The sequence below is a fragment of the Notamacropus eugenii genome, chromosome 3 (genome assembly GCF_028372415.1).
Source record: "Notamacropus eugenii isolate mMacEug1 chromosome 3, mMacEug1.pri_v2, whole genome shotgun sequence".
NCBI classification, from domain to species: Eukaryota; Metazoa; Chordata; class Mammalia; order Diprotodontia; family Macropodidae; genus Notamacropus; species Notamacropus eugenii.
In genome coordinates this window covers 256,276,925-256,300,491 of record NC_092874.1, presented here as the reverse complement: position 1 = coordinate 256,300,491, position 23,567 = coordinate 256,276,925, and the positions used below count along the sequence as shown (strand labels likewise).

At 40.6% G+C, this 23,567-nt stretch overlaps 1 protein-coding gene across 2 annotated transcripts in view; it reads left to right on the top strand.

The window, feature by feature from the left end:
- E2F7 (E2F transcription factor 7) overlaps positions 1-23,567 on the top strand; it is a 54,743-nt gene that overhangs the window by 7,402 nt on the left and 23,774 nt on the right. For both annotated transcript variants that reach the window (XM_072655439.1, XM_072655438.1), the window contains exons 3-6: positions 1,494-1,769; positions 12,740-12,908; positions 19,730-20,020; positions 22,343-22,501. In XM_072655439.1, the coding sequence (XP_072511540.1) occupies positions 1,494-1,769; positions 12,740-12,908; positions 19,730-20,020; positions 22,343-22,501 (895 nt within the window). The remainder of the gene's footprint in view (positions 1-1,493; positions 1,770-12,739; positions 12,909-19,729; positions 20,021-22,342; positions 22,502-23,567) is intronic.

Sequence of the window (23,567 nt, the reverse complement as noted above, 5' to 3'; positions counted from 1 at the left end):
CCCCCTCTATAAATTCTAAGTTAGAGTTGAGTTGCCAGTCTCCTTTGGTGGAGGGAGTTTCCATACCAGGAATTCCCCACGACAGTGAAATCACAGGTCCAAACTCCCACCCAAAAATGTCAAAGGTACTAGGCTAGATACTTACTGGTGAAGAGGAAGAGCCCTGTGAAGTTATCAAAGAGCACTGTGCTTAGAGTCAGGAGAGCCCTAATTTCATGTCCTGTCCTTGACTCTTACTAGCTTTGTAACCATGATCAACTTCAGTTTCCTTAGCCTGTAAAATGAGGATGATAAGATTTTTTGCTCCCTGACTCACAGTGTAGGAAACCACTTTGTAAAGCTTAAACCAATGTAAGATAGGGAGGTAGCTTGATATAGTAGAGAGAGTACTGGATTTGAGGTCAGAGGACTAGGTTCAGATCCTGGCTCTGCCAGATCCATGGCTTCTGTACCCTTGGATAATTTACTTACTCATTTTCTTCATCTGTAAAATGAAAAGATTGGACAAAATTATAATAATAGTAATAATAACTAGTTTTTATATAGTATTTGAAGGTTTGCAAAGCACTTAACATGCTATCTCATTTGGTAGGGACTGTTATCTCCATTTTACAGATAAGGAAACTGAAGCTCTAACTTGCCCAGGTTTACACAGCTAATAGGTGCAGAGGTAGGATTTGAACTCATCTTCTTGACTCCTAAGTCCAAAGCTCTGTTCCTTAGCTCTCTGACTTCTGATGATACCTTCCAGTTCCAAGTTTTAAGACGCAGTCCTCCAGCAGTTTACTGTCTGTTGGGAAGGTAAATAAGATATATGCACAGATAAATAGAATGCAAATCAGAACAAAGGCAGTGTTTAAAATGTTCTTTATTGTTCATGTGCCCATTATTAATCAAGGCCTATTTTTTTTTTCCTTTCTAGACAATTTTCTGGAGAATTAACATGAGCTGACATGTCAAAAGACTTGAAATTTGGTTTGTCCTGTAGTTCAGCTCTGTTTAGCCAATAGTGGCTCCATTAGCATAGTGGATACTTAGTATGTTATCAGAATACAAAGTCACACACCTCAGAGCTTCCCCCCTTAGGGACAAATAATATCTTTTTAAAAAACACATGATCCCTTGTGTTGTATTGTTATATTGACTCATCCCACATTGACTCTGTCTCCATGTCCTTCTACCTCTTGCCCACATAAGCATCTTTCGCTAGCCAATATACCGAGGGCCCTCACACATGGAAATCCCATGAAAATCAAATTAAATAAGAATTAGGAGAAGCAGCTGGCTGGGCAGAATTTCTCACCCTACCCAATATTTAACTCCCATTAACCTCTCTCACTAATTTTTATTCAATTCGTTTGGCCTATGGGCTGGGTTTTATTTTCATGTCTCTGCTAATGATGGACATCTTAAGTGACCTGTTTATAACCTCAGCTCATTAACTGTTCTCCTCACTTGGCCTATCATCACTAAACAATCTCTCTCTTTAATAGGAAAATATATTTGTTGATCGATCCAGGATGGCCCCAAAGACGCCAATGAAAAATGAACCAATTGATTTATCGAAGCAAAAAACCTATACACCCGAAAGAAATCCAATTACACCAGTTAAGCTTGCTGACAGACCTCAGGCCGAACCCTGGACCCCTACAGCTAACCTGAAGATGCTCATTAGTGCTGCTAGTCCTGACATGAGGGACCGGGAGAAGAAGAAGGAACTGTTCAGACCAATTGAAAACAAGGATGATGCATTCTCAGACTCACTACAGGTAACATTAATAATAGCTGGCATTTATTTAGTGTTTTAAGGTATGCAGAGTACTTTACAAACATCTCATTTTATCCTCACAGCAACCCTGGGAAGTAGGTGGTATTATTATCCCCATTTTTATATAGGAGGAAACTGAGACAGATAGCAGTTAAGTGATTTACCTAAGGTCACACAGATAAGTAAGTGTACCAAGCTGGATTTGAAATTGATTGTGAAATAATTGGAATAAAGCATTTATCACAAACTGAGAAGGTAATCATAGGCAATAAGTGCCTACAATGTGGCTTAGAGGTCACCTTGTCACAGGCTCATAGATCTAGAGTCCAATTATCATTTTATTGTTGTTCCATCATGTCTGACTTTTCATGACCCCGGTTGGTGTTTTCTTGGCAAAGATACTGGAGTGGCTTGCCGTTTCCTTCTCTAGCTCATTTTACAGATGAGGAAACTGAGGCAAACAGGGTTAAGTGATTTACCCAGGCTTACACAGCTAGTGTCTGAGGCCAGATTTGAACTCAGGAGAGTGAGTCTTTCTGACAGCAAGCCTGGTCCTGAGGAAACCCCAGAGAAGGTAAAGTGGCTTGTCTGTGGTCATTCAGGTCCTGTAGGTAGGAGTTGAGCTTAGGTCCTCAGACTTAAGAGGATTTGATCAACCCACTGTATCACCTAGCTTCAGGCAGAGGTGTGTCAGCTTAGAGAGTGTAAGGTTTTCATCCTCTTTTTAACCATTGACTCAGAAAATTTAAAAAGTAGTTGTACCTTAGTAAATAGAGTTGGCCTTGCAATCTGAGGATCTGGGTTCAAATCTCACCTTTGATAATACACTGGTTTTGTGATGTAGGCAAATCCCTTAACCTCTTAGTGCCCTAAGGTAATCCTCTCAGACTTTTAGCACAGTGCCTGGCACATAGTAAGCTCTTAATAAACACTTTAATCTCTCTACTTCAAGCTACACTATCTTAGTTGATCTGTGTGTGATAGAGGAGCTCTTTATACAGGTGAAATCAAGAGACAGGGAAGTAAATGAATAAATAAATTTGAATGAAGAATTTTTCATTACCAGTATTCTTCAGTCCTTCAGTAGAGGTAAGCTGCATAGTATTCTTTAGAAGATAGGCACAGATTTCACTGGAATAGGGAACTCCTGGGTGAAGAAGCCCCTTCTTGCCTAGAGCCTTGAGAGATTAAGGGACTTAGCAGATGGAGTCAAAGAGAAAAAAAAAAGAGTCTTCATTCTGAAAATTATCTTTCATTATAAATTCTTTTTTCTTAAAAACTTTCTGATGCTACCTTGAAGAATCCCAAATAGTATCAACTTTTTAAAACCAAATTTTTAATCCTATGGTTTTTCGAAGAAATTCTTGTAATCTACAAAATCCGTTTGCATTTTTTAAATGTTCAGTTCAACAAAGGGACTCAGGCTCTATTTTCAGTTAATCTTGACCTGAAACTTTTTTATTTCTTACAAATTAATAACCTTTATGTCATTCTAGTCATGACAGATTTTTTGCAGTTAATTGCTTTAATTCTTTGTTGAAGTGTAGCCATCCTCTCAATTGTCTTGTCTTGTCTCACGAGTGTAGCAGGAAGTAGCAGAGATAAATGAAATAGACCAGGCAACGATCAGAAATCTCATTAGTCACCACTTTCCCTTTCCTTCCCACCGAAGTGCTTACAAGAGCTACAAATAAGGATAAGGCCAACTTATAGATTAAAATTTCTTTTTGTTCCTAATTGCTGATTTATTAACCATCAGTAAAAGCATTCAGATATGCAAGCAAAAATGCGAAGTGTTGGGCATTGAAATTATAAACTTCTGTTGTTTGTTGTTTTAAGATGTGTATTTCAGGAGATAGAATGTCATAACAGAGTTGGGAAGACTTAGATTCAGATAGACTGGCTGTGGGGTCACCTAATCTGTCAGTGCCCTCAGGCAAGCCTAGGATTGGTAGTTGTAGAGCAAGTGAAGAGCCATTTCAGTGGAGGAAGTTAGCTCACTGGGAGCTTCCTATATGGATGAAATCAGAAGTCCTATCAAAATATATATATTTAACAAGATGTAACAAAAATGTCCTCTGGTTTTTTTTTTCCTCCTCCCCTTCTGAAGCTTGTTTTCTTTGTAGTTGCCCAGATTTTGTTGTTATTTCCCACTGTTTACATATTTGTGGTTAAAGGAGCATAATAGGTCTTTGGCTGGAAGGTACCTCTGAGACTACCTTCTCTAACTCCCTCATTTTAAAGGCCAGAGGAGGCAAAGTGATTTCCTTGCAAGGTCATGCAGGTAGTAAGCATCAAAGCCAGGATTTGAACCCAGGTCCCTTGACTCTAGTGCCTGACAAATAATAGGCACTTAATAAATGTTTCTTGGTTGATGGATTCTCTTTTATTATTTTTTTCTACACCGTTCAAATATTCTTTCTTCTAAAGGACCCTTTTCTCAATATTTCTCAGCAAACTCTTTGATAGAAATACAAATAATTAGTTCTATCACTGAATTATTTTGTCATTAATCAAAAACTGAATAGATATAGAGCAGCTTGGGATTGCTGATTTGTCTATTCGGGCGTGTCACAGATAATAGATTTCCAGAAACTGTACAGAGAAGTGGGTATTGCACAACCTTGAGAGCCTTTACCTACGTGCCTAAAGCTAGGACAAGTTTTACAGCTCCCTGGGTACATTTGGTCTCTTCCGCCACACATATGCTGTCTTTTGTCATCTCTTTGTCGTTTTGCATTTGGAAAGAAATTTTTCAGAGCAGAAGGTAGCTAGTTCAAAGTGAAGGTATGTGAAACAATTAGAATAGCAGCATTTATTGTAAATTTAGAAGATAAGCATAGGCAATAAACACCGACTATGTCCCTTTATGACTTAGAGGTCAATCTGGTCACAGGCCCATAGATCTAAAGTCCAGTAGCCTTTTTGTGGTTCAGTCATTTTCAGTTCCATCTGACTCTTCATGATGCCATTTAGGGTTTTCTTGGCAAAAAGATACTAGCATGTTTTGCCATTTCCTTCTCCAGTTCATTTTATAGATGAGGAAACTGAGGCAAACAGGGTTAAGGGACTTGCCTAGGGTCACACAGCTACTAAGTTTCTGAGGCCAGATTTGAACTCAGGAAGATGAGTCTTTCTTAACTCCAGGTCTGGTGCTCTTGCTTATGGTCACACAGGTAAGAGGTTAGAGCTGAGCTAAGGTTCTTGTATTTAAAAGTCATTATTCTCCTCACTGTCCAGCACCTCCACATCCTCTGAAGGGCTAACCAGACTTCAAAAATCCTTGATTCCCTCAGTGCAAAGTATGGTACTCATCCAGGTACTGATAACATCTCTCTGTGTGTTAGTAGAGTTAATGTGACAAAGAAAAATTAATCACCTGGCATCTTACTTTGTGCTGAGGAGCTCTCCCAAATTCAGCTAGGCCACAGATGGCCCATTCTTCCCCCTTCTTTCAAAGCTAAGGGTCAGCTCATGCCACCCTGAAGCGGAAGATCACAACTTTATAGGACAGTGGCTAGCCAAAATTAAAATAACTGATATTTATATTAGCACTTAAAAGTCCCTTTACATACATAATCTCGTTTGAAGCTTACAACAACCCTGTGAGGTAGGTGTTATTGTAATCCCATTTTGCAGGCCAAGAAAACATTAGTGACTTCCCCTGGTTCACACAGTTACTAAGTGTCTGGGGCAGGATTAGAAGTCCTGACCCTGAAGTCTCCTACTCAATGCTACATAGTGTTTATAAACATTACCTTATAAACATACATTAGCTTATTTCAGAATGCATCACATCTTCACAAAAGGCAGCATAGTATAGTGATAGAGTATTCATTTAAGAGTCAGAAATACCTCAATTCAAGTCCTGCCTTGTACTAGCTGTGTGATCTTGGTTGAGTCAATTATACTTTAATATCCCAGGCAACTCTGAGTCTGTAAACTACAAAAGAGCCTTGGCTCCCATGGGATCAATTGGCATCACTGTTTATGATTCTGAGAGTTCCTTATCTAGCTCTATCCTCTCTCCTTGCATCTCCAGTCTCCTCTCTCCAACTACCCTTTGGACATCTCAAACGGGACATCCCACAGACATCTTAAACTCAACATGTCCCAAAAAGGGGTGGGGGGATTCATTTCTTTCTTCCTAGTCCTCCCTTCTTATGAACTTTCCTATTATTGTCAAGGTTACCACCATCCTCCTGGTCACTCAAGTGCACAACATTGGTGTTATCCTCCATTTCTCATGCTCCCTCACAAGATCTCTCTTCTCTCACACTGCCACCACCCTGGTGCAGGCCCTCATCAGCTCAGGACTGACCACTGCAGTAGCTTTCTGGTTGGTCTCCCTGCCTTAAACCCTTCCTCACTCCAAGTCCATTCTGCACTCAGCCATCAAGTTGATCTTACTAAAAGTGTAGGTCTGACCATGGCATTATCACTACCTTCTACTATTCCATAAACTCAGGTGAGTTCCTGTGGCTGCTAGCATCAAATATAAAATACTCTTTTTGGCACTCAGAACCCTTTGTAACCTAATCCCTTCCTGCCTTTCCAGTCTTTTATACCTCACTCCCCACCACACACTCTATGATTCAGTGATTTTGACCTCCATCTTCCAATTCCATGCATTTTCACTGGCTGGCCCCCAGGCCTGAAATTTTCTCCCTTCTGATTTTCGTCTGCTGGTTTCCTTCATGTCCAGTTAAAATTCCATCTTCTATGAGAAGCTTTCCTCTGTTATTTATCTGCAGTGTATCTGGTATGTATTTTGTCCATACATAGTTGTTTGCTTATTGTCTTCTCTATCAGACTTTGACTGCCTTGAGAGGAGGGACTGTTTTGTTTTATCCTGTCTTTGTCTACATCCCTAGCCTTAGCACAAGGCTGGTACATAGTAACCACTTAATAAATGCTTCCTGCCTTGCCTTGCCTTGCTTTGACATAAGAGAATTTTCTATACTAATGAAATCTCAGATCTAGACCAAAGAACATTTATTTTTCCCTAGCCTCCAGCTATTTGGTGCTCCATAGAGATGGCATTGGTGTTCCATACAGATGGCCCCACAGATGTCATTACTACCATTTTATAGGCAAGGAAATGTAATCTCAGAGGTTAAGTGACTTGCTTAATGAGTAGTAAAGAACAGATCAGTAGTTTGAACAAAGTTGATGTTCTAGTCACTCAATTCACAAGCATTAATTAATGATGCTAAGTGCTGTGGATGCAAAGAAAGACCAGAAAAAATAGCCTCTACCCTCAAAGAACTTCTGAGAACAGTGGGTATGAGGAGAACTATTCTAGGCTTGGGGACAGCCAGTTTAAAGGTGCGTGGATGGGATATGGAACAGAATGTGTGAGGAACAGTAAGTCAGGTTAGTCTGGCTCAATCATAGATAACATGGAGGAGAATAATGTGTAAGACAACTGGAAAGGTCAGGTTGTAAAAAGTCAAGTCAACAAGCATTTATTAAGTACTTAATATGTGCCAGATACCATGCTAAGCATTAGGGATGCAAATAAAGCAGAAAGAAAGATGACCTACACCCTCAAGAAGTTTAGTGATAAGGGAGGAAAGCACCACATATACAGGAGTTAAAAGTGGGGGTGCCAACCCAGGGACTTCATATTGATCCTGGAGTTTATTGTTGTGCGGAGGGGAATACATGGGCAGACTGCAGCTTAGGAAAGTTGCCTTGATGACTGAAATGGAGAAAGACTTGAGATGCGGAGACCCATTAGAAGGCTAATGTAGCAATCCAGACCAGAGATGGAGAAGAACTGTGCACAAGTAGCACCTGTGTCAGTGAAGGGAAATTATACTTACATAAGTTATAACTATACAAGATGTTAGAAAAGGTAGAAATGACAGGATTGGGCAACTGACTGTCCAACTTAATGGACATGCCATGTCTGCCCACCTGAGCTGGGAGTATGGTATAAGCCTTATTAGTAGTAAGTGTAGAAAGACAGATAGAATTGGGTGGAAAGATAAAAAGTTCTGTTTCAGACATGTTGAATTTTGGATACCTAGGGAATAGTCATTTCAAAGTGTCCAGTAGAATGTTGGTGGTAAGACAGGAGCTCAAGAGAGAGACAAGGGATGGATCTATAGAGATCTGGCAGTCAGCTACATAGGAGCTGATAAAATCAACAAGGGACATAGTATAGAGAGTAAGAGTGGATACTTATAGTATTTTTATTAGTGGGCATGACATGGATGAAGATCCGTGAAAGGGATACTGAGAAGGGAGAAGTAGGAGGAGAATCAAGAGTGCATTATCACAAAAATCCCAAGAGAATAAACTCAGAGAGAGCTTGGTCAAGAGTGTTAAAGGCTTCAGAGAAGAATGAGGATTAAGAAAAGGCCATTGGATTTGTCCATTAAGAGCTTACTGTTAACTTTGAAGAGAGTGGTTTCAGTTGAAAAATGAGGTCAGAAACCAGATTGCAGAAGAGTGGGACAGAAGTGGAGCCATCAAGTATAGATTTTTCTTTCAGGGAATTTAGCTAAAAGGGGGAGGAGAAGTATGGGACAGCCCCTAGTGGGGATAGTAGAATCAAGTAAAGCTCTTTTAAGAATTGGAGTTCGTGGATGTTTGTCAACAGTGGGGAAGGAGCCAGTAGCCAGGGAAAGATTGAAGATTAGTGAGAGAGAATATAATAGGCATTTTTCTAGAGAGTACTGAAAGAGATGAGATTAGAGGGTGGATGTTAAGAAGTTGCCTGGCACAAAGAAAAGCCACACCATCAGAGGAAGGAGTGGGGAATTATGTCAGAGGGTTAAGAAAAGAGAAAAGTAGGAGATCTCATCCTTAGCAAAGAGGGCAAGTGGAGGTCTAAGACGAGAGAAAGGTTTGGAGCAGCTTCTGTGGAAAGTGAAAGAGGGAATCAATTAGGGAGGAGTGCTACAATGAGCCCAGTTGAGGTTAGATCATAGTGGACCCAGGGAGCCCCATTTCGTAACTTCCTCCAGCTCCATTCAGCATCATATGACTAGGAGCCAAGAAAGAAAATGGTGGGAAGTCATCCAGGGTTGAGCTTTGGCCAGGTGTACAATGGGAGAAGGGGGCAAGAAATTTGAGATAAGAAAGTAGAACTGGTTCACCAAGGGGTCAGGATAGGAAAGGGGGAAGAGTGTAGCCAGTGCATGGTGATAGCCTGGGAAAGAACCGAAGCGTGGAGGATTTGGAGGTCATGGTGAGGACAGAACAGGTTAAGGAGGAATAAATCATGAGAGAGATGGAAAGATAAAAGATTATGATCAGAAAGGAATTTCAGAGTTCATGCATGTGTTAATGGAACACAAAATCAAGGGTGTGCCTCCAGGGATATAAGAAACATTTTACCACATATAAAATTAATGAAGCCTGGTTATGATCTTTCAGCACTATTCCTAGAGTCAAAAGAACTGCATTATTCCAGACAATTACTAAAGATACTACATAATCTAGCACTAGCAAATATATTAACCTCTTTGAGGGAAAAGGAGGTGTTCCAGACCTGTGATTTCATCAGTGTAGGGCACTTCAGGTGAGGGAATTCTCTCCACCATAGGCAGCTGTTCTGCCGTTTTTATAGTCATTGCAAATTACCTAATATTACTGAGTCAAGTGACTTGCCCAGGCTCATATAATCAGCGTGTGTCAAAGGTCAGACTTAACCAAAGTATCCTCACTCCTGAAGGAGCACTTTATCTACCACACCACACTCTTAGGACAACAGTTGTAAAGCTTGAAGGGCTTTACAGACTACTTTGTCCAACCCCCTCATCTTACAGATGAGGAAACTGAGGCCCGGAGAAATTAAGTTAAATGGTCTGCCTAGGGTCACACAGGTGAGAGAGAGAGAGAGAGAGAGCTGGGAGTTGTACCTAGATCTGCTGACTCCAAATCTAGCCAGCTTTCTCCTGCCCAACACTGAAGTTACCTGAGACTGCTCCTGAGAATATATGACTTGCCATCATTCCCCTGGTCCTCAGGATAAAATGCTCTGTATAACAATAATAAGATAGGGAATGGCCTGGAAATTTCATTAGTGTAGGGAATGCTCAGAAGAGGAAACTCCCTCTATTAGTATAGGTCTATACCTTCTCTAGTCTTTTTTAATAAGATTTTTGATGTCTCTTGTTTTTTACACCACCTAAATTTTCCCCTCCTAGAGAGCCCATCCCATATGATAATAGATTTTTTTTAGGTTAAAAGAAATAAGCATAACTGATCAAAATATCAAAAAAATCTGAAAATATGTACAGTATGTTAGACTTACGGATCTTCCATCTCTGTAAAGGACTGCGGTGTCTTCTTATAGCTCTTTTTGAGCCATGCTTGTTTCTTATAATTTTGCAACATTCAGTGTGGGTGGGTGGTGGATGGGTGGTTCTTTCCATTTACATTGTTGCAGCCACTGTATATATTGTTTTCTTGATTCTGCTTCCTTCACTTTGCCTCAGTTAATTTAACTCTTTCCATGCTTCTCTGTAGTCATCACATCCATTATTTCTTTCGTGCAATTATGAATAGTTTGTGTTCTTCTGAGAATTGTCTGTTTATATCCTTTAACCCTTTATCCATTGAGGAATGACTTTTGGGGGGGAGGAGTGTGTGTGTGTGTGTGTGTGTGTGTGTGTGTGTGTGTGTGTGTGCGCGTGTATGTACACACATACATATATATGTGTATGTGTGTGTATATTTACAAAGCTGTTGTTTCCATATCTTGGAAACTAAACCCTTCTGAGAAAAATTTGATGTGAAGATTGTTTTTCCCATTTAACTGCTTCCCATCTTCTCCTAGGAGCATTAATTTTGTCTGCGCAGAAGTGTTTCAATTTCATGTAATCTGTTTTATTTTTTGTATCTTCCTCTATTCCTTGTTTAGTTAAGAATACATCACCAACCCGTAGCTATAAGAGGTATATGATCTCTTCTGAATTGTAGAATGTGGTGTAAGATGTTGGTCTAAGCCTGATTTCTGCCACACTGCTTTCCAGTTTTCCCTGCAGTTTTCATAAGTAGTTTGGGTTTTCCATTTTTTTAAACACTATATTCTTGAGTTCTGATTCTCCCTTGTCTAGTCTGTGACATTTAGACATTTAGAGTTGCCCTGAGTGCTGAAAGGTCACCCAGCCAGGATATGTCAGAGGCAGGCCTTCCTGGCCCCAAGATCTGCTTTCCGTCTACAAGGCCATGGGTGTCTCTCGTTGTTATAGTATTAAGCTTCTTATGCAACCTGTTTTGGTGACAAGACCCTTTAAATGCATTAACTAATTATGAGCATTCTAAAGTTGTTACTTTTCTAAGAATAATAATAAAAAGGAGCATTTAGAAAGCACTTTTAGGTCTGTGGAGTGCTTCCTACGTGTTATCTCATTTGAATCTCACAGCAGTCCAAGGAGGCCGGTGCTGTTATTATCCCCGTCTTGTAGCTTTGTGTTTCTTAACACAGACAGAGAGAAAAGGGGAGGCTCAGCGTAAGAGTACATATTGATAAAGGGAAAAGGTTGTATCAATATCTATAGATTTATTCCTCCAAGAGCAAAAGCCTAAGCAGAGCTTTCCTTCAAGTCTCAGCTAATATCCCACCTCCTACAAGAAGCCTTTCCTCAGCCCCTTTAATTCGAGTGCTTTCCTGCTGTTTTTTTCCACTCTGGCCTGTCTCTAACTCATTTACACGTAGTCATTTACATGTTGTCTCCCCCGTTAGACTCAGCTCCTGGAGAGTAGGCACCCACTTTCTGTGTACCCCTACTGCTTAGCATGGTGCTTTTAGTAAACTTTAGCCATTTAGTAAATGTATATTGACTGACTGACTGACAGAAGAGTTGAGCTGCTTCTTCTGTTCCACCTCCAAGCTGTAGTGGGGGCTGTAAAATGAGGAAGATGGCTCACACTCAGAATAGGGTGGTTTGACTGGACTTCCTTACCAGACATTTGGGTCATAGGAAGGAAGAGACTTGGGCTTCGGAATCAGGCAAACTAACGTAGACATCAGACAAGCTAAACCACGTATTAGTTGATTAAAGTTGTTCTTTTAAAAAAAAGGCTGTGTTAGCTCACTCAGCCTCACAATACAAAGGAGCATCATTTTAATTTGCTTAAGATAAGGGTCAAAGGGCAGTGTGTCCTAGTGGATAGAGAGCTGGCATGGAGTCAGGAAGACTTGAGGTCAAGCCCTGCTTCCCACCATAGGTATTGTATAAATGCTTGTTTCTTTACCTTCCCCTCTGACGTTTGCTGATGGTGTTGTTACCCTGAGCAAGTCACTTTAACCTCTGTTCACCTCAGTTTCCTCATCTGGAAAATGAGGATAATGAAAGCAACTATCTAGCAGGGTTGTTAGGATCAAATGAGATAATATTTGTAAAAGTAGTTAGCACAGTGCCTGGCACATAGTAGGTGCTTTATAAATACTTATTCCCTTCCCTCTGACATCTGCTAGCTGTTAACCTGGACAGGTGACTAATAGGTCTAAATAACAGCACCTGTTTGCAAGGTTGTTTTGAGGATCAAACAGGGTAATAATTATAAAGGTGTTTAGCACAGTGCCTGGTCCATAGTAGGCATTATATAGAAATATATAATAAATATATTTAAGCAATAATTAATATAGAGAATTGTGTATATATGCTACATAAATGCCTATTCCTTTCCCCTCTGGCACTTACTGTGTGACCCCCTAATTTCCAGTGCCTTAGGTTCCTAAGTTTCAAGACTATAAGTTTCAGGTGTGCATTGGTAAAAGGAGTTTTCGCATTAGAAGTTACCCCTACCAATGAAATCACAGGTCCAGTCCAGAAAAGATAATGAATATAAAGTCAAGAAAGGGTAGAAAAGAAAAACTATCTTAACTGGAAAACTTTCTGATTTTCTTTGTTCCTTGCAGATTCCTGTTGCCAGCTAAGGTTTGACTTCCCATATGTTAATGGATTGTCTTTTTCTCCCTCTTTTATCCTTCCCTCACGCCCACGGTAGCTTGATGCTGTTGGGGATGGCCCAGTGGATGAATTTGAAAAGCAGCGGCCAAGCAGAAAGCAGAAGAGTTTAGGACTCCTATGCCAAAAGTTCCTGGCTCGTTATCCAAGTTACCCCTTGTCAACTGAGAAGACAACAATATCCCTGGATGAAGTGGCCGCCAGTCTGGGTATGTGTGAACTAGACTAGAGAGTCTTTGTGAAGCTGGTCTGAAAAATAGGGTCCATTTAAACTGAGACCTCTTCAGAGATTGCGAATAATGAATGTGATACACAGAGTTATGGCTTTTTTCTGACTGCCTTCAAGTTTTGTGTACTATCTCTTTATTTGTGGAAAGAGAGAGTCCTTCCTGGGGAATGTCTTGGAAGCATCGGAAGAGCCCATAGCACAGAGCTTGGCATATGGTACATGTTTAATAAATGTTTACTGACTATTGAGGTAGAAGGAGGCCACCATCGTTAAGTACAATTCTTTGTACACATGTGCTTTACATATCTTTGAAATCTGAAGGTCAGTTCTTTCTTTTTTGACTTGGATGACAATGCTTTCATTTGTAACTAGTCTTGCAAGTAGAAAGATTAGATTAAACATAGTAAGCACTGGGGATACAAATTGGATAGAAAACAGTCCCTGCCTGCCTTTGAGGAGCTTCATTCTTGGGAAAGACAAGGGCACAGAAGGTACCTGGGTAGGGGATGGCAGCAGGGTATAAAAGCCCAGAGCATCAGGAGCTGAGCTGCGTTAGAAAAGAGCATGGCTGATCAGATCATAGAAAGTATGTGAGGCCCATCCTTGTCATTTACTATATGTGCAGCCTCAGGCTTCTCTGAGCCTTGGCTTCCTCACCTGCAAAATGAGGGTCAGACTAGATGGCTTATAGAAACCCTGCCAGATCTAAGTCTATGATCTAAGAGCTTAGAGATCAAGTTCTGGCTCCAACTATTAGGTGTCTGGCCATGAATAAGTTGGTTTTACCTCTCTGCATCTTAGTTTTCCCATATTTAAAATAAGGATGCCATACTGCCTCTCCACAGACCTATTATGAAACAGGGGATTTAGAAATAACATTAGGGTTTAGAGCTAGAAAGGAACCTTAGAGATCAACTAGTCCAACCTTCTCATTTTACAGGTAACAAACTTATTGAGATCCAGAGAGGTTAAAAAAATAGACTTAGGAAGGGAAGGGATGGATATCAGAGGCCATTTAGTCCACTTAACAGATGAAAACTGAGGCCTAGTGACTTACCCAAGGTCACTTAGTATCCAAGGCAGGATGTGAATCCAGGACCTGTGACTTCAGAGCCAGAGTTCCTTCTTTCCACTATGTCTCTGCGAACTGACTTACCCACAGTTACACAGGTGGTAAAAGAGTGGGGCCTCTGGGATTTGAACCCAGATCTTCATGACTCAAAACCCCATCCTCTTCCCATTATATATCACTAAAAGGCTCACATTTCAGAAACATCTTTTTGCTTTAAACTTTGAAGAGAAAGTGATTCAGGAACTCTCTCTTATCTGTTGTTTCTCATCCCTCCTATGTTGGTTTTATTTTCTTTTTAAGGCAGACAACAAGCATTTATTAAGCACTTAATATATACCAGGTGCTATGCTGGGGATAAAAATGCAAGCAGAAAGAAAAGAATTACTGCTCTCAAGGCCCTGGCAAATAAAAGGGAACCAGAAAGGGAAGAAGGTGTTTGGGATGTGAAGATGCCATGTCTGAAACGTCCCATAATTCCCAAAGCAAGTATAACAAACTAGACATTGTTCTCTCTGTGGGACCTGTATGCATAATGTAAGCACACTATATATGGGTCTTGCTACTTAAAGATAGAGACCCCTGGTGGACATGTACTATCATAGGGTCTTCATAGCCCCAACATACAATAAAAGTTCAATTGTAATAATAGCAGTGGCCAGAAGATGAGTTTGTATGTTTCCTGTCACAATAATGATTGTTATATGTACAGACCAGAATTCTTTAAAAAAACAGCTGAACAAACCTTTCAGATTGAGTGAGTTAGTGAAGCTATAAACCTGGTGACCAGCCTTTCCAAGATTTATCAACTTATATCTGTTCTTATGCTATGAATTGTATTTCCAGTTGAATCCAATTCAACAAACATTAATTAGGTTCGTACTCTATGCTTGGCAAAGACGAAAAATGAAGTTGTCCCTGCCGTCAATGAGCTTATATGCCATGGGAGGGAAATAACATGAACATAGATAAATAAATATGAAATAAAGTAATTTGGGTTGGTGGAGCAGGGAGACTACTGACAACTAGAAAATAGGAAAGGTTTCCTATAGGATGTGATCCCTGAGATCAGCTTTGAAGACTTTGTCATCTTTTCCTGGTTTCTGTTGTTTAAGCTAATCCAATTTTTCTAGCATAATCCATGCAGTAGAGACTTACTGTAGAAACTACTGGGTAAGGACAATGTGGGACAGTTAATTTTAAGTTTTATTGGTGACATTTCCCAAAACTGGCCAACAGAAGAAAGCAAGATACCCCAGTAACTGGATTTAAGGGTGGACTATTGTCAAGGCTGTAATCACAATGGTACATTGGGGACAGGAACTGAGAAAGGAAAGTTCTAAAGCTTAAGGAACCCTAGCCCTAGGTCACCTAAAGCCAGAGCTTAAATGACATAAATTCAGGGAGACACTCTAACAGCAGGACCAGTGGGACGCATTGCAGATCCTGTCACTGCCTTTCCAGTCTATCCATAGCTGAACTCCAGTTGTGAGGAAGACAGCTGATCAACAACTCATTACTACTTAGACCAGGCTCCAAAGTTGCTGGTGCAATTGAAACAGGTGCTGGAGGACAGATGATACCTCTGCCTAGTTCAACAAGGTTGTCCTAGCTGACAGAATGGCCTCAAAGATGGGGAGGTCAGGTGGGGCAGGAAGTACCACTCTGCTAGAGTGTTGTCCCCAATGTACAGGCAGTGTAGGGGTGACCAGGTGGGATGTTGTGACTGTTCTAGGAGCTAGTTCAGCATCACCCAAGCCCTTGACAGAGGGACCAAATAATTAGTCATGCCTCAGTAGTGCTTTACTTTTTACAAAAGCCCCTTTCCTCTCGGTAACCCTATGAGTACAAATATCACCCATTTTCAGACAAGGACATTGAAGAAGTTAAATATCTTACCTATCCAGCTACACAGCCAGTATTAGAATCTAGTTTTGAGCCTAGGTCTTGTGACTCTAAACTTTTCCCAGTTGGGGGCTTCCAGGATAAATCAGAAGTAATAGCACAGGCAATGGAGGGTACAAATGGAGACTTAAGTTTTTAACTAGATTTGGGTTCCAAGTCCTAGCTCTGTTACTCGATACTTTTTGACCTTGAACAAATTACTTAAAACTTGTAGGATTTAATTTCCTCATCTGTAAAATCTAAATTAATAATACCATAAACCAAATCAGTAGAATAAGCATCATTTTTCTGAATTTTACTGTGAGTCAAGATGGAAATGATGGGTAAGAAAATAAAAGAAAAAGATTCTCTTTGACTGATGTTAAAACACACACACACACACACACACACACACACACACACACACACACACACGAGATGTAATCAATCTATTGGGATGAGGGAGGTTCTTGAAATGCTTAATCATTGACTAAGGGGAGCATGAAGAAGGTAAGGATGTGCAAATCCTCGATGGTGGAACTCATGTCATAACCAGGATTAGAAGGATTACTTAGATCCAAAAGAAGATGCAGGCTGGGTACCAGGAGAAAAGCGTTCTGACTTCAGGCTCCACGAGAGCGGACAAAAACCGAAGGCAAAGGGTAGCTCTGTGACCTTTGAAACTCAACTTCTCATGAAATAGCAAGCAAATAGTTAAAATCATTACTGTGTGGTAAGGACCCTGGATGTGGACGGAATGTCAGCATTTTCCTTCGCACAATAATCCAGCAATTGCCATTTTTTAGTCTTGTATTATTTTCTGCGTTGAAGTATTTATCCTTTCGTGACATGGACCCTTTTGACAGTCTGAAGCCTATGGAGACCTCTTCTCAGAATAATGTTTTTAAATGCCTAAAATAAATTACATAAGATTACAAAGGAAACCAATTCTATTGAAATGAAGTTATCAGAATATTAAGAAAACAAATTCACGCACCCCAAGTTAGGAACCCCTGAGGCTCTTTGTCTATCCAAGCTAAAAGTGATCTTGAAAATTATCTCCAAATCCCATTTTACAGGTGGAGAAAGTGAGACCCCTAAGGTAAAATGACTTTCCCAATGTTGCACCTGGACCCTGAAGCTAAGTCTTCTAAATCTGCATCTAATGTTTTATCTTTAGAACTATAAAGGACCAGTCATTGGATTTGGAGTCAGGAAGACCTGAGTTCAAATCCTGCTTCATATACTTACTAGTTTTCTGATTCTGGGCAAATTAATCTCTCTGCCTTGGTTTACTCATTTGTAAAATGAGGGAGATTCAACTCAGTGATTCCTTCCATCTCCAAAACTCTTTATCTAGACCAGTGTGTTCCACATAATGTGAGATTTCTTGCCTTGACAGCTGACCAGATTCTTGTCTTCATTTTCCCAGCTTGGTGTATTTATGTATTAGCTACCAACTTAGGTGTTTACAATGAATATATAACAAATGTGTAACAACAGAATGTGTGCATTCCCTCTGTACCATCACTTTTCTTTGACTTTGCCAGTGGAGACTTTTTGTGTTCTTTGGTACTCTCTGAGCAAAGTATATAATCTAATCCAAGCCAACAAGCATTTATTAAGCTCTTACTGTGTGCCAAGCACTGGGGATATAAAGAAAGGGAAGAACACAGTCTCTGCCCTCTAGGAGGCCAGGAGACTAACCAGAGGGCTGTTACTGTTACAGTAGTCTAGGTATGAGGTAATAAGGGCCTGCACCAAGCTGAAAGCTATATAAATCTTATTTTCAAAGTGGATGTATGAAAACATTGGAATGGTTTGCCCCGGACATATGGTCTGATCAACCTTCATGCCAGAGATATTCCATTGTGGACTATGACAACTTTTGGAAAGAAAAATCTCCCATTGGGTTCATCAACCAAAACCTTAGAATTGAACCCTCAATTCTTTTGAGTTTATGTGACCAGGAAATAACTTGTAACAACCAACATTTTTGTTGCATGACTTGTCTGATTAAAAGCGTATCTCCCATGATAAATTTTTGAAGGGCAACGGTTCCCTATTAATTTTAGTCCACTCTAGTTACACAAACAGGGCAAAGCACCAGCCAGGCAAAAGGAAACACTCTGTAGTTGATAAAGTTTTCTGGAAAGTGTCAGAATTCTTTTGTTGGGGATACTTACATCAGAACAAATGGAGCAAATGAATTCAGAAAGGGTAGGGCGCTTGTTGTTAAATCAAACAAGTCACAGATGGGGAAGCATTCTTCTTTCATTGGTGTCTCATGCTAGCCAGGATTTTAGATAGATTCAGTGACCATTTATTGAGATGAGACTTCCTGTGAATATAGGGAAATGCTATGGGATGGGCCAGTAAGCACTCTACTCTTTCCTCCCTGTACCCCCATGGATGTTAGGCTAATTCTTTCCCCAAGAGCCAAAGAAACCGTCCTCAAGATTTGATTGGCCCCAGGGGCCGAAAATAGAGATTCTCAGCAGTTTCCTACTGGAAACTGTCTGTGTTGACATCTTCCTGTTCATTTAAAACATGAAAAGGTCTACCCATGGTGTTTCAAGGCCCTTCAGACTTGTTAGATGTACCAGTACTTTCAGAATTCCCATACTCCATCCTCAGAACCAAGTATTTCCTTAGGGAGGCAAGGAAGCCATGTGTCCCTGAGCTAAGTGTTGTATCCTTGTATAGTCTCCTCCTATACTATGGCTAGGTAAACCTTTTATTTTAACTATTGAATGACCTCCATGTATCTCATTTCATTCAAACATCTGTCCTAAACTGCTAAGGGCCCAGGCCTAGACTCCTTCAGATGGGAATTGAAGGAAGGCCTCTTTTTCAATCTGTTGATCCTGTTGTTTAAAACAGTGTTTATTTTCTTGGTCAAATGAACAAGAAGGCTTGAGGATGTTCATTAAGTGACAGGAAAGTTTTGGGTGCTTTAGAATTAGGTAGTGAAAGTCACTTTTTTTTCTCAGTACAATCAGGTATCTGTTGCATAATAAATGCTTGTTCTCTCCTTTTCCTTCTCTCCATTCAGAAAATAAACATTTTATTGAATATACACCTAATATATTGGGTAAATCTGAAATTGTCACCAAATGCTTTCAAATTTGATGCACTTCAAAACTTTTGGTGACTACTTCAACTGAACACTTATTAAGCACCTACTGTGTGCTTGGTTTGGGGGACACAGTACAAATAATGTAACAGCCCTTATTTTCAAAAAGATTACATTCTAACAAACTACTTTCCCAAGTCCCGTTCAGCAAAATTCTTTCTACCATTTATACATCACAGACAAATCAACCAGCCTGTATTTATCGAAAATCTACTCTTTGCCAAGCCCTGGGCTAGGCCAAGCATGAAATAGACCTGCCCTCAAAGAGCTTATGGTCTAGCCAGGGGAGATGCCATGTGTATACATACACACACACACACACACACACACACACACAGATGTATGTATGTTTATATATAAATATAGCACATTTATATATATATGTTATGTGTAATACACATATATACATACAAAATAGATGCAAGATGATTGGAGGAGGAGGATAGGGGAAGATTTCATGGAGAAAGTGGAATAGAAGCTGATCTTTGAAGGAAACTAAAACCATCCTTGAGTTAATCCTGGATTTTAACCAGATCTTTCTAGTAATGATTATCCTGAGAAATAAGAGAAATAATTGCTCTTCTATCCAGTGAGTAGCCACTGTTTGCCAAATTCTGCACTAGAAACTGTTGCAGGTTGGGTCTCTTGCCATCCAGAAGTTTGTGCTCTGAAGTTTGTTTAATGCCATGGCGGCTTTTGTTTTTTTCAATAGGTGTTGAACGGAGGCGCATCTATGACATTGTGAATGTGTTGGAGTCCCTGCATATGGTTAGCCGAGTGGCCAAAAATCAGTATGGCTGGCACGGACGGCATGGCCTCCAGAAAACCTTAAAGAACCTCCAGAGACTGGGAGAGGAACAGAAATATGATGAACAAATGGCCTATTTTCACCAAAAGGAGCTTGACCTAGTGGAGTATAAATTTGGAGAGCGTAAAAAGGAGGGTTTTCTAGATTCCCACGATCAACAGTTATTGGATTTCTCTGAGCCTGATTGTACCTCTGGTGAGTTTGCTGACCACGTAGAGAACAGAGAAGGCTTTGCTCCCCTGAAAGTTTGAACACTAGGGTGAAAGGTGCTAAATCTGCAGCTTTAGAGATCTCCTCTAATTCCTATTTTCTGTCCCAGAATTCTCTCCAATCCAACAAGCATTTATTATTTAATGATAGGGGTAAAGGACAGAGGACTGACCTGTGATTTCACTCATATAGGGAACTATCAGATGAGGAAACTCCTCCTACCAATGCCAGTTGGCACCTTCTCTTCAGTTGCCTGGAACTCTGAGAAGTTAAGAAATTAACCCAGGAGATGACTCCTTAAGATTTGCAGAGTGAACCTTGTAACATTTTACAGTTATTATCTTATTGGATCCTCATAACAATCCTCAATTTGTTTCAGTACACATTTATTAAGCACCTTCTATGTGCCAGGCACTAATCCTGTGGGCAAGTGCTGCTGCTATGCCCCTTTTACAGATAAGGAAACTGAGGCAAACAGAGGTTAAGTGACTTGCCCAGGGTCACGCAGTTGTTGCGTATCTAAGGTACGATTTGAACTTGGGTCTTCCTGTGAGTCCAGTACTCTGTCCATCATGCCGTCTAAGCTATTTACTAGGTTCTGGGGATACAAAGACAGAGAAATATTCTGTGACTTAGCACAATGCTTTGCTTGTAGGAGATGATAAATGTCTGTTAGGCCGGATTTTCCGTAAGCTTTCATGGTGATTCCAAGGTTTAGTGGTTCATCTCTGATGTCAGACCAATATTTTAGCGCACTCTTCTTATTAATGTTGGGTTGTCTGAAGCCAAGATTTTTATGGCAAATAACTCAGCTTGGCAGCTATTCTTAGCAAACTGCCTGGGGCACCAAGTGTCTGAGAGACTTGCCCAGGGTCACACATCTCATAAGAGTCTGAGGTCGAATTTAAACTTGGCTCCTCCTGACTCCAGGCCCAGCACTTTCATGCATCCTCCAGAGGCAGCGCTCATTGGACCATGTCCTTTGGGGTTTATTTTTTTAAAAACCGGTGCTACTCCCACCACCAAGCATACACACGGTAGCCTTGTTACTTTTGAGTTTTGTTTTGTTGTTGTTACACACACGCACACACACATTGTTAGTGTTGGTTTTAATCATAGCTTTATTTTGATGATTACTTGAAAGGTTACATTTCCAGTAATGCTTTCCCTTGCTTGAAACATTTTGGAAACTCTATGATACTATCTTCAGGTTATAGAGGTTGAAGCCAGCTTGAATCAGCAGAAACACGGGGATACTATATAACTAACAACTGGCCTCAGTAACGAAAGATAAACAGTGTCAAAGGCATTGGTGTTCGGACCAAGTCAGTAACTCATCTTGAGTGGCTAAGGGCCTAGACTTGGAATTAAGAAAACTGTGGTTCGCATTACTCCTGCAGACCTAACTAGCTACGTAACCCCTGGACAAGTCACAGAAGCTCTTTTTGTGTGTCTCAATTTTTTATCTGTTAGAAGGGAAGGACTCTATGGCCTCTCAAAGTCCCTTCTAGCGAGAGAGGTGATGTGGATCACAAGTGCACAATGAGGTGTGCGTGGTAAGACTTGGTCAGTGTGTTGGTTTCTTTTACAAAACGATACTTCTTTGTCACATGAAAGGACATTGTTGAACAGGATGGAAAGTAATGGGAAATGAGTTTGTTTTTTAAATAAATGCATATTGACAAAACATTTACCTGTAAATTTACGTCCTTGAGGCTGGTGACTGCCTTTGTCTCACTTACATCCTCGGGAGTTAGCACCATGGCTGGCCAAGTCCACACTTAATAAATGTTTATTGAATTGAAAAGAAAAAGTAATTATCCCCAGAACCAGTTTGAAGCTACCTAAGAAAATAATTGCTTTGTAATGATGATCATACCTCATGCTATGGGTCAGATGCCCTCTGTGGCATAGTTTGATGGGTATAGAAGTGGCATTGGAGTCAAAATCTATGACCCTGGCTTCCAATGTAATCCTATTCCTATTTAAATGTGAAAATGTCAGGAAGAATCCTGCCCCTGTGAGGAGGTAGAAGATATCTAAGACTGCCGGGTGATGCCTCAGTAACTCCCTTAGGACTATAAGTTGCAGAAAAAGTGCTTGTCCACATTGGTAGAGAGAACTCCCTACTCCAGTGAAATCCTAGACCTGGACCAAAAGCACACTCTCAGAAAGCATGATCCTTGTTCAGTTTCAGAGCTGCCCTTGGAGGGGGCCGCGTTCTAGAGCTTGTTGACCCATGACTTGGTGCAGCCTTTGCCCTGAAAGGGGGTTTCTCTTGATTCATGTGTTCTCTTCTCTTTGTAGCATCTGCAAACAGCAGGAAGGACAAATCTTTGCGAATTATGAGCCAGAAGTTTGTCATGCTGTTCCTTGTCTCCAAGACTAAGATAGTCACTCTAGATGTCGCTGCCAAGATACTGATAGAAGAGAGCCAGGATGTGGTTGATCACAGCAAGTTTAAAAGTAAGAATCCAATCATAAACACTGTCTGATGCTAAGTAAAAAACTTGATACGGTTTTCTCCTACTCTGTTTCTGAGCATGGGCAGATGATTGTAATTTGAGATAATTGAATTTGGGGGGGGGGAGGGTGTCAGAGCATTAGAGAAATCATTTAGTCCTTATTTTACAGTTGAGGAAACTGAGGCCCAGAAAAGCAAAGGGTTACAATGATAAGTAGCAGAGCTAGGAATAGAACGTGAGTCTACTCCCCTGTCCCCCAGCAGTTCAGATGAAGGCACTGAGACAGCTGTGGGGAACAGTGGTTAGAGAATGCACTTAGAATCATGAAGTCCTCAGACATATCCTAGCTTTGTTACCTTTGGAAAGTCATCTAACTTCTCTGAACCTCAGCATCCTCTTCTATCAAACGGGATAATAATCCCGCCTACCCTGAAGACTTGCTGCAAGGATCCAGCGAGGGACATCTGCAGATGCTCTGTGCATCTTAAAGCACTATATACATGTCTTGTAAGCACCGCAGAGCTTCCCAGTCCTATGCTCTTTGCTCCGCCTGAGGCAGCCCTCCTTCCTGCCCCCTGGTAAACTTCTCAGAGAAGGAAGTTGCAGCTGTTCTCCCAGGGGCCGGTGGAAGGGGGAAGACCAGCACTGGTCTTGCAAATGCTAATCTGCATGTTAGGGCGAGAGGGCCACCAATGTTCATGTTTGTGCCGTAGCGTTTGACGTTGAGTATCTGGGTTCTCTTCCTTTGTCTTCCACCTTCTGCGCAGTCTTCACTGGCAGTAATGCTTAGGCTCATGAGGATTGGCGTAGATAATATTAACTGTTGTTGTAAAGATGGTGATGACAGTAATATTGATAGAGGACTTTTACATGTAATATAATAGCATTTATATAGCACTTTGCATGCAGTTATTATTATGATTGTAACTATCATTTGTGTAGCACTTTGTTACAATAGTTACAATGTTACAATAGTTACATTGATGATATTGACAATAACAGTGTGATTTAGGGAGCACTTGATCTGTTATAATTATTATCGTGGTAGTGATGATGAAAATACTATC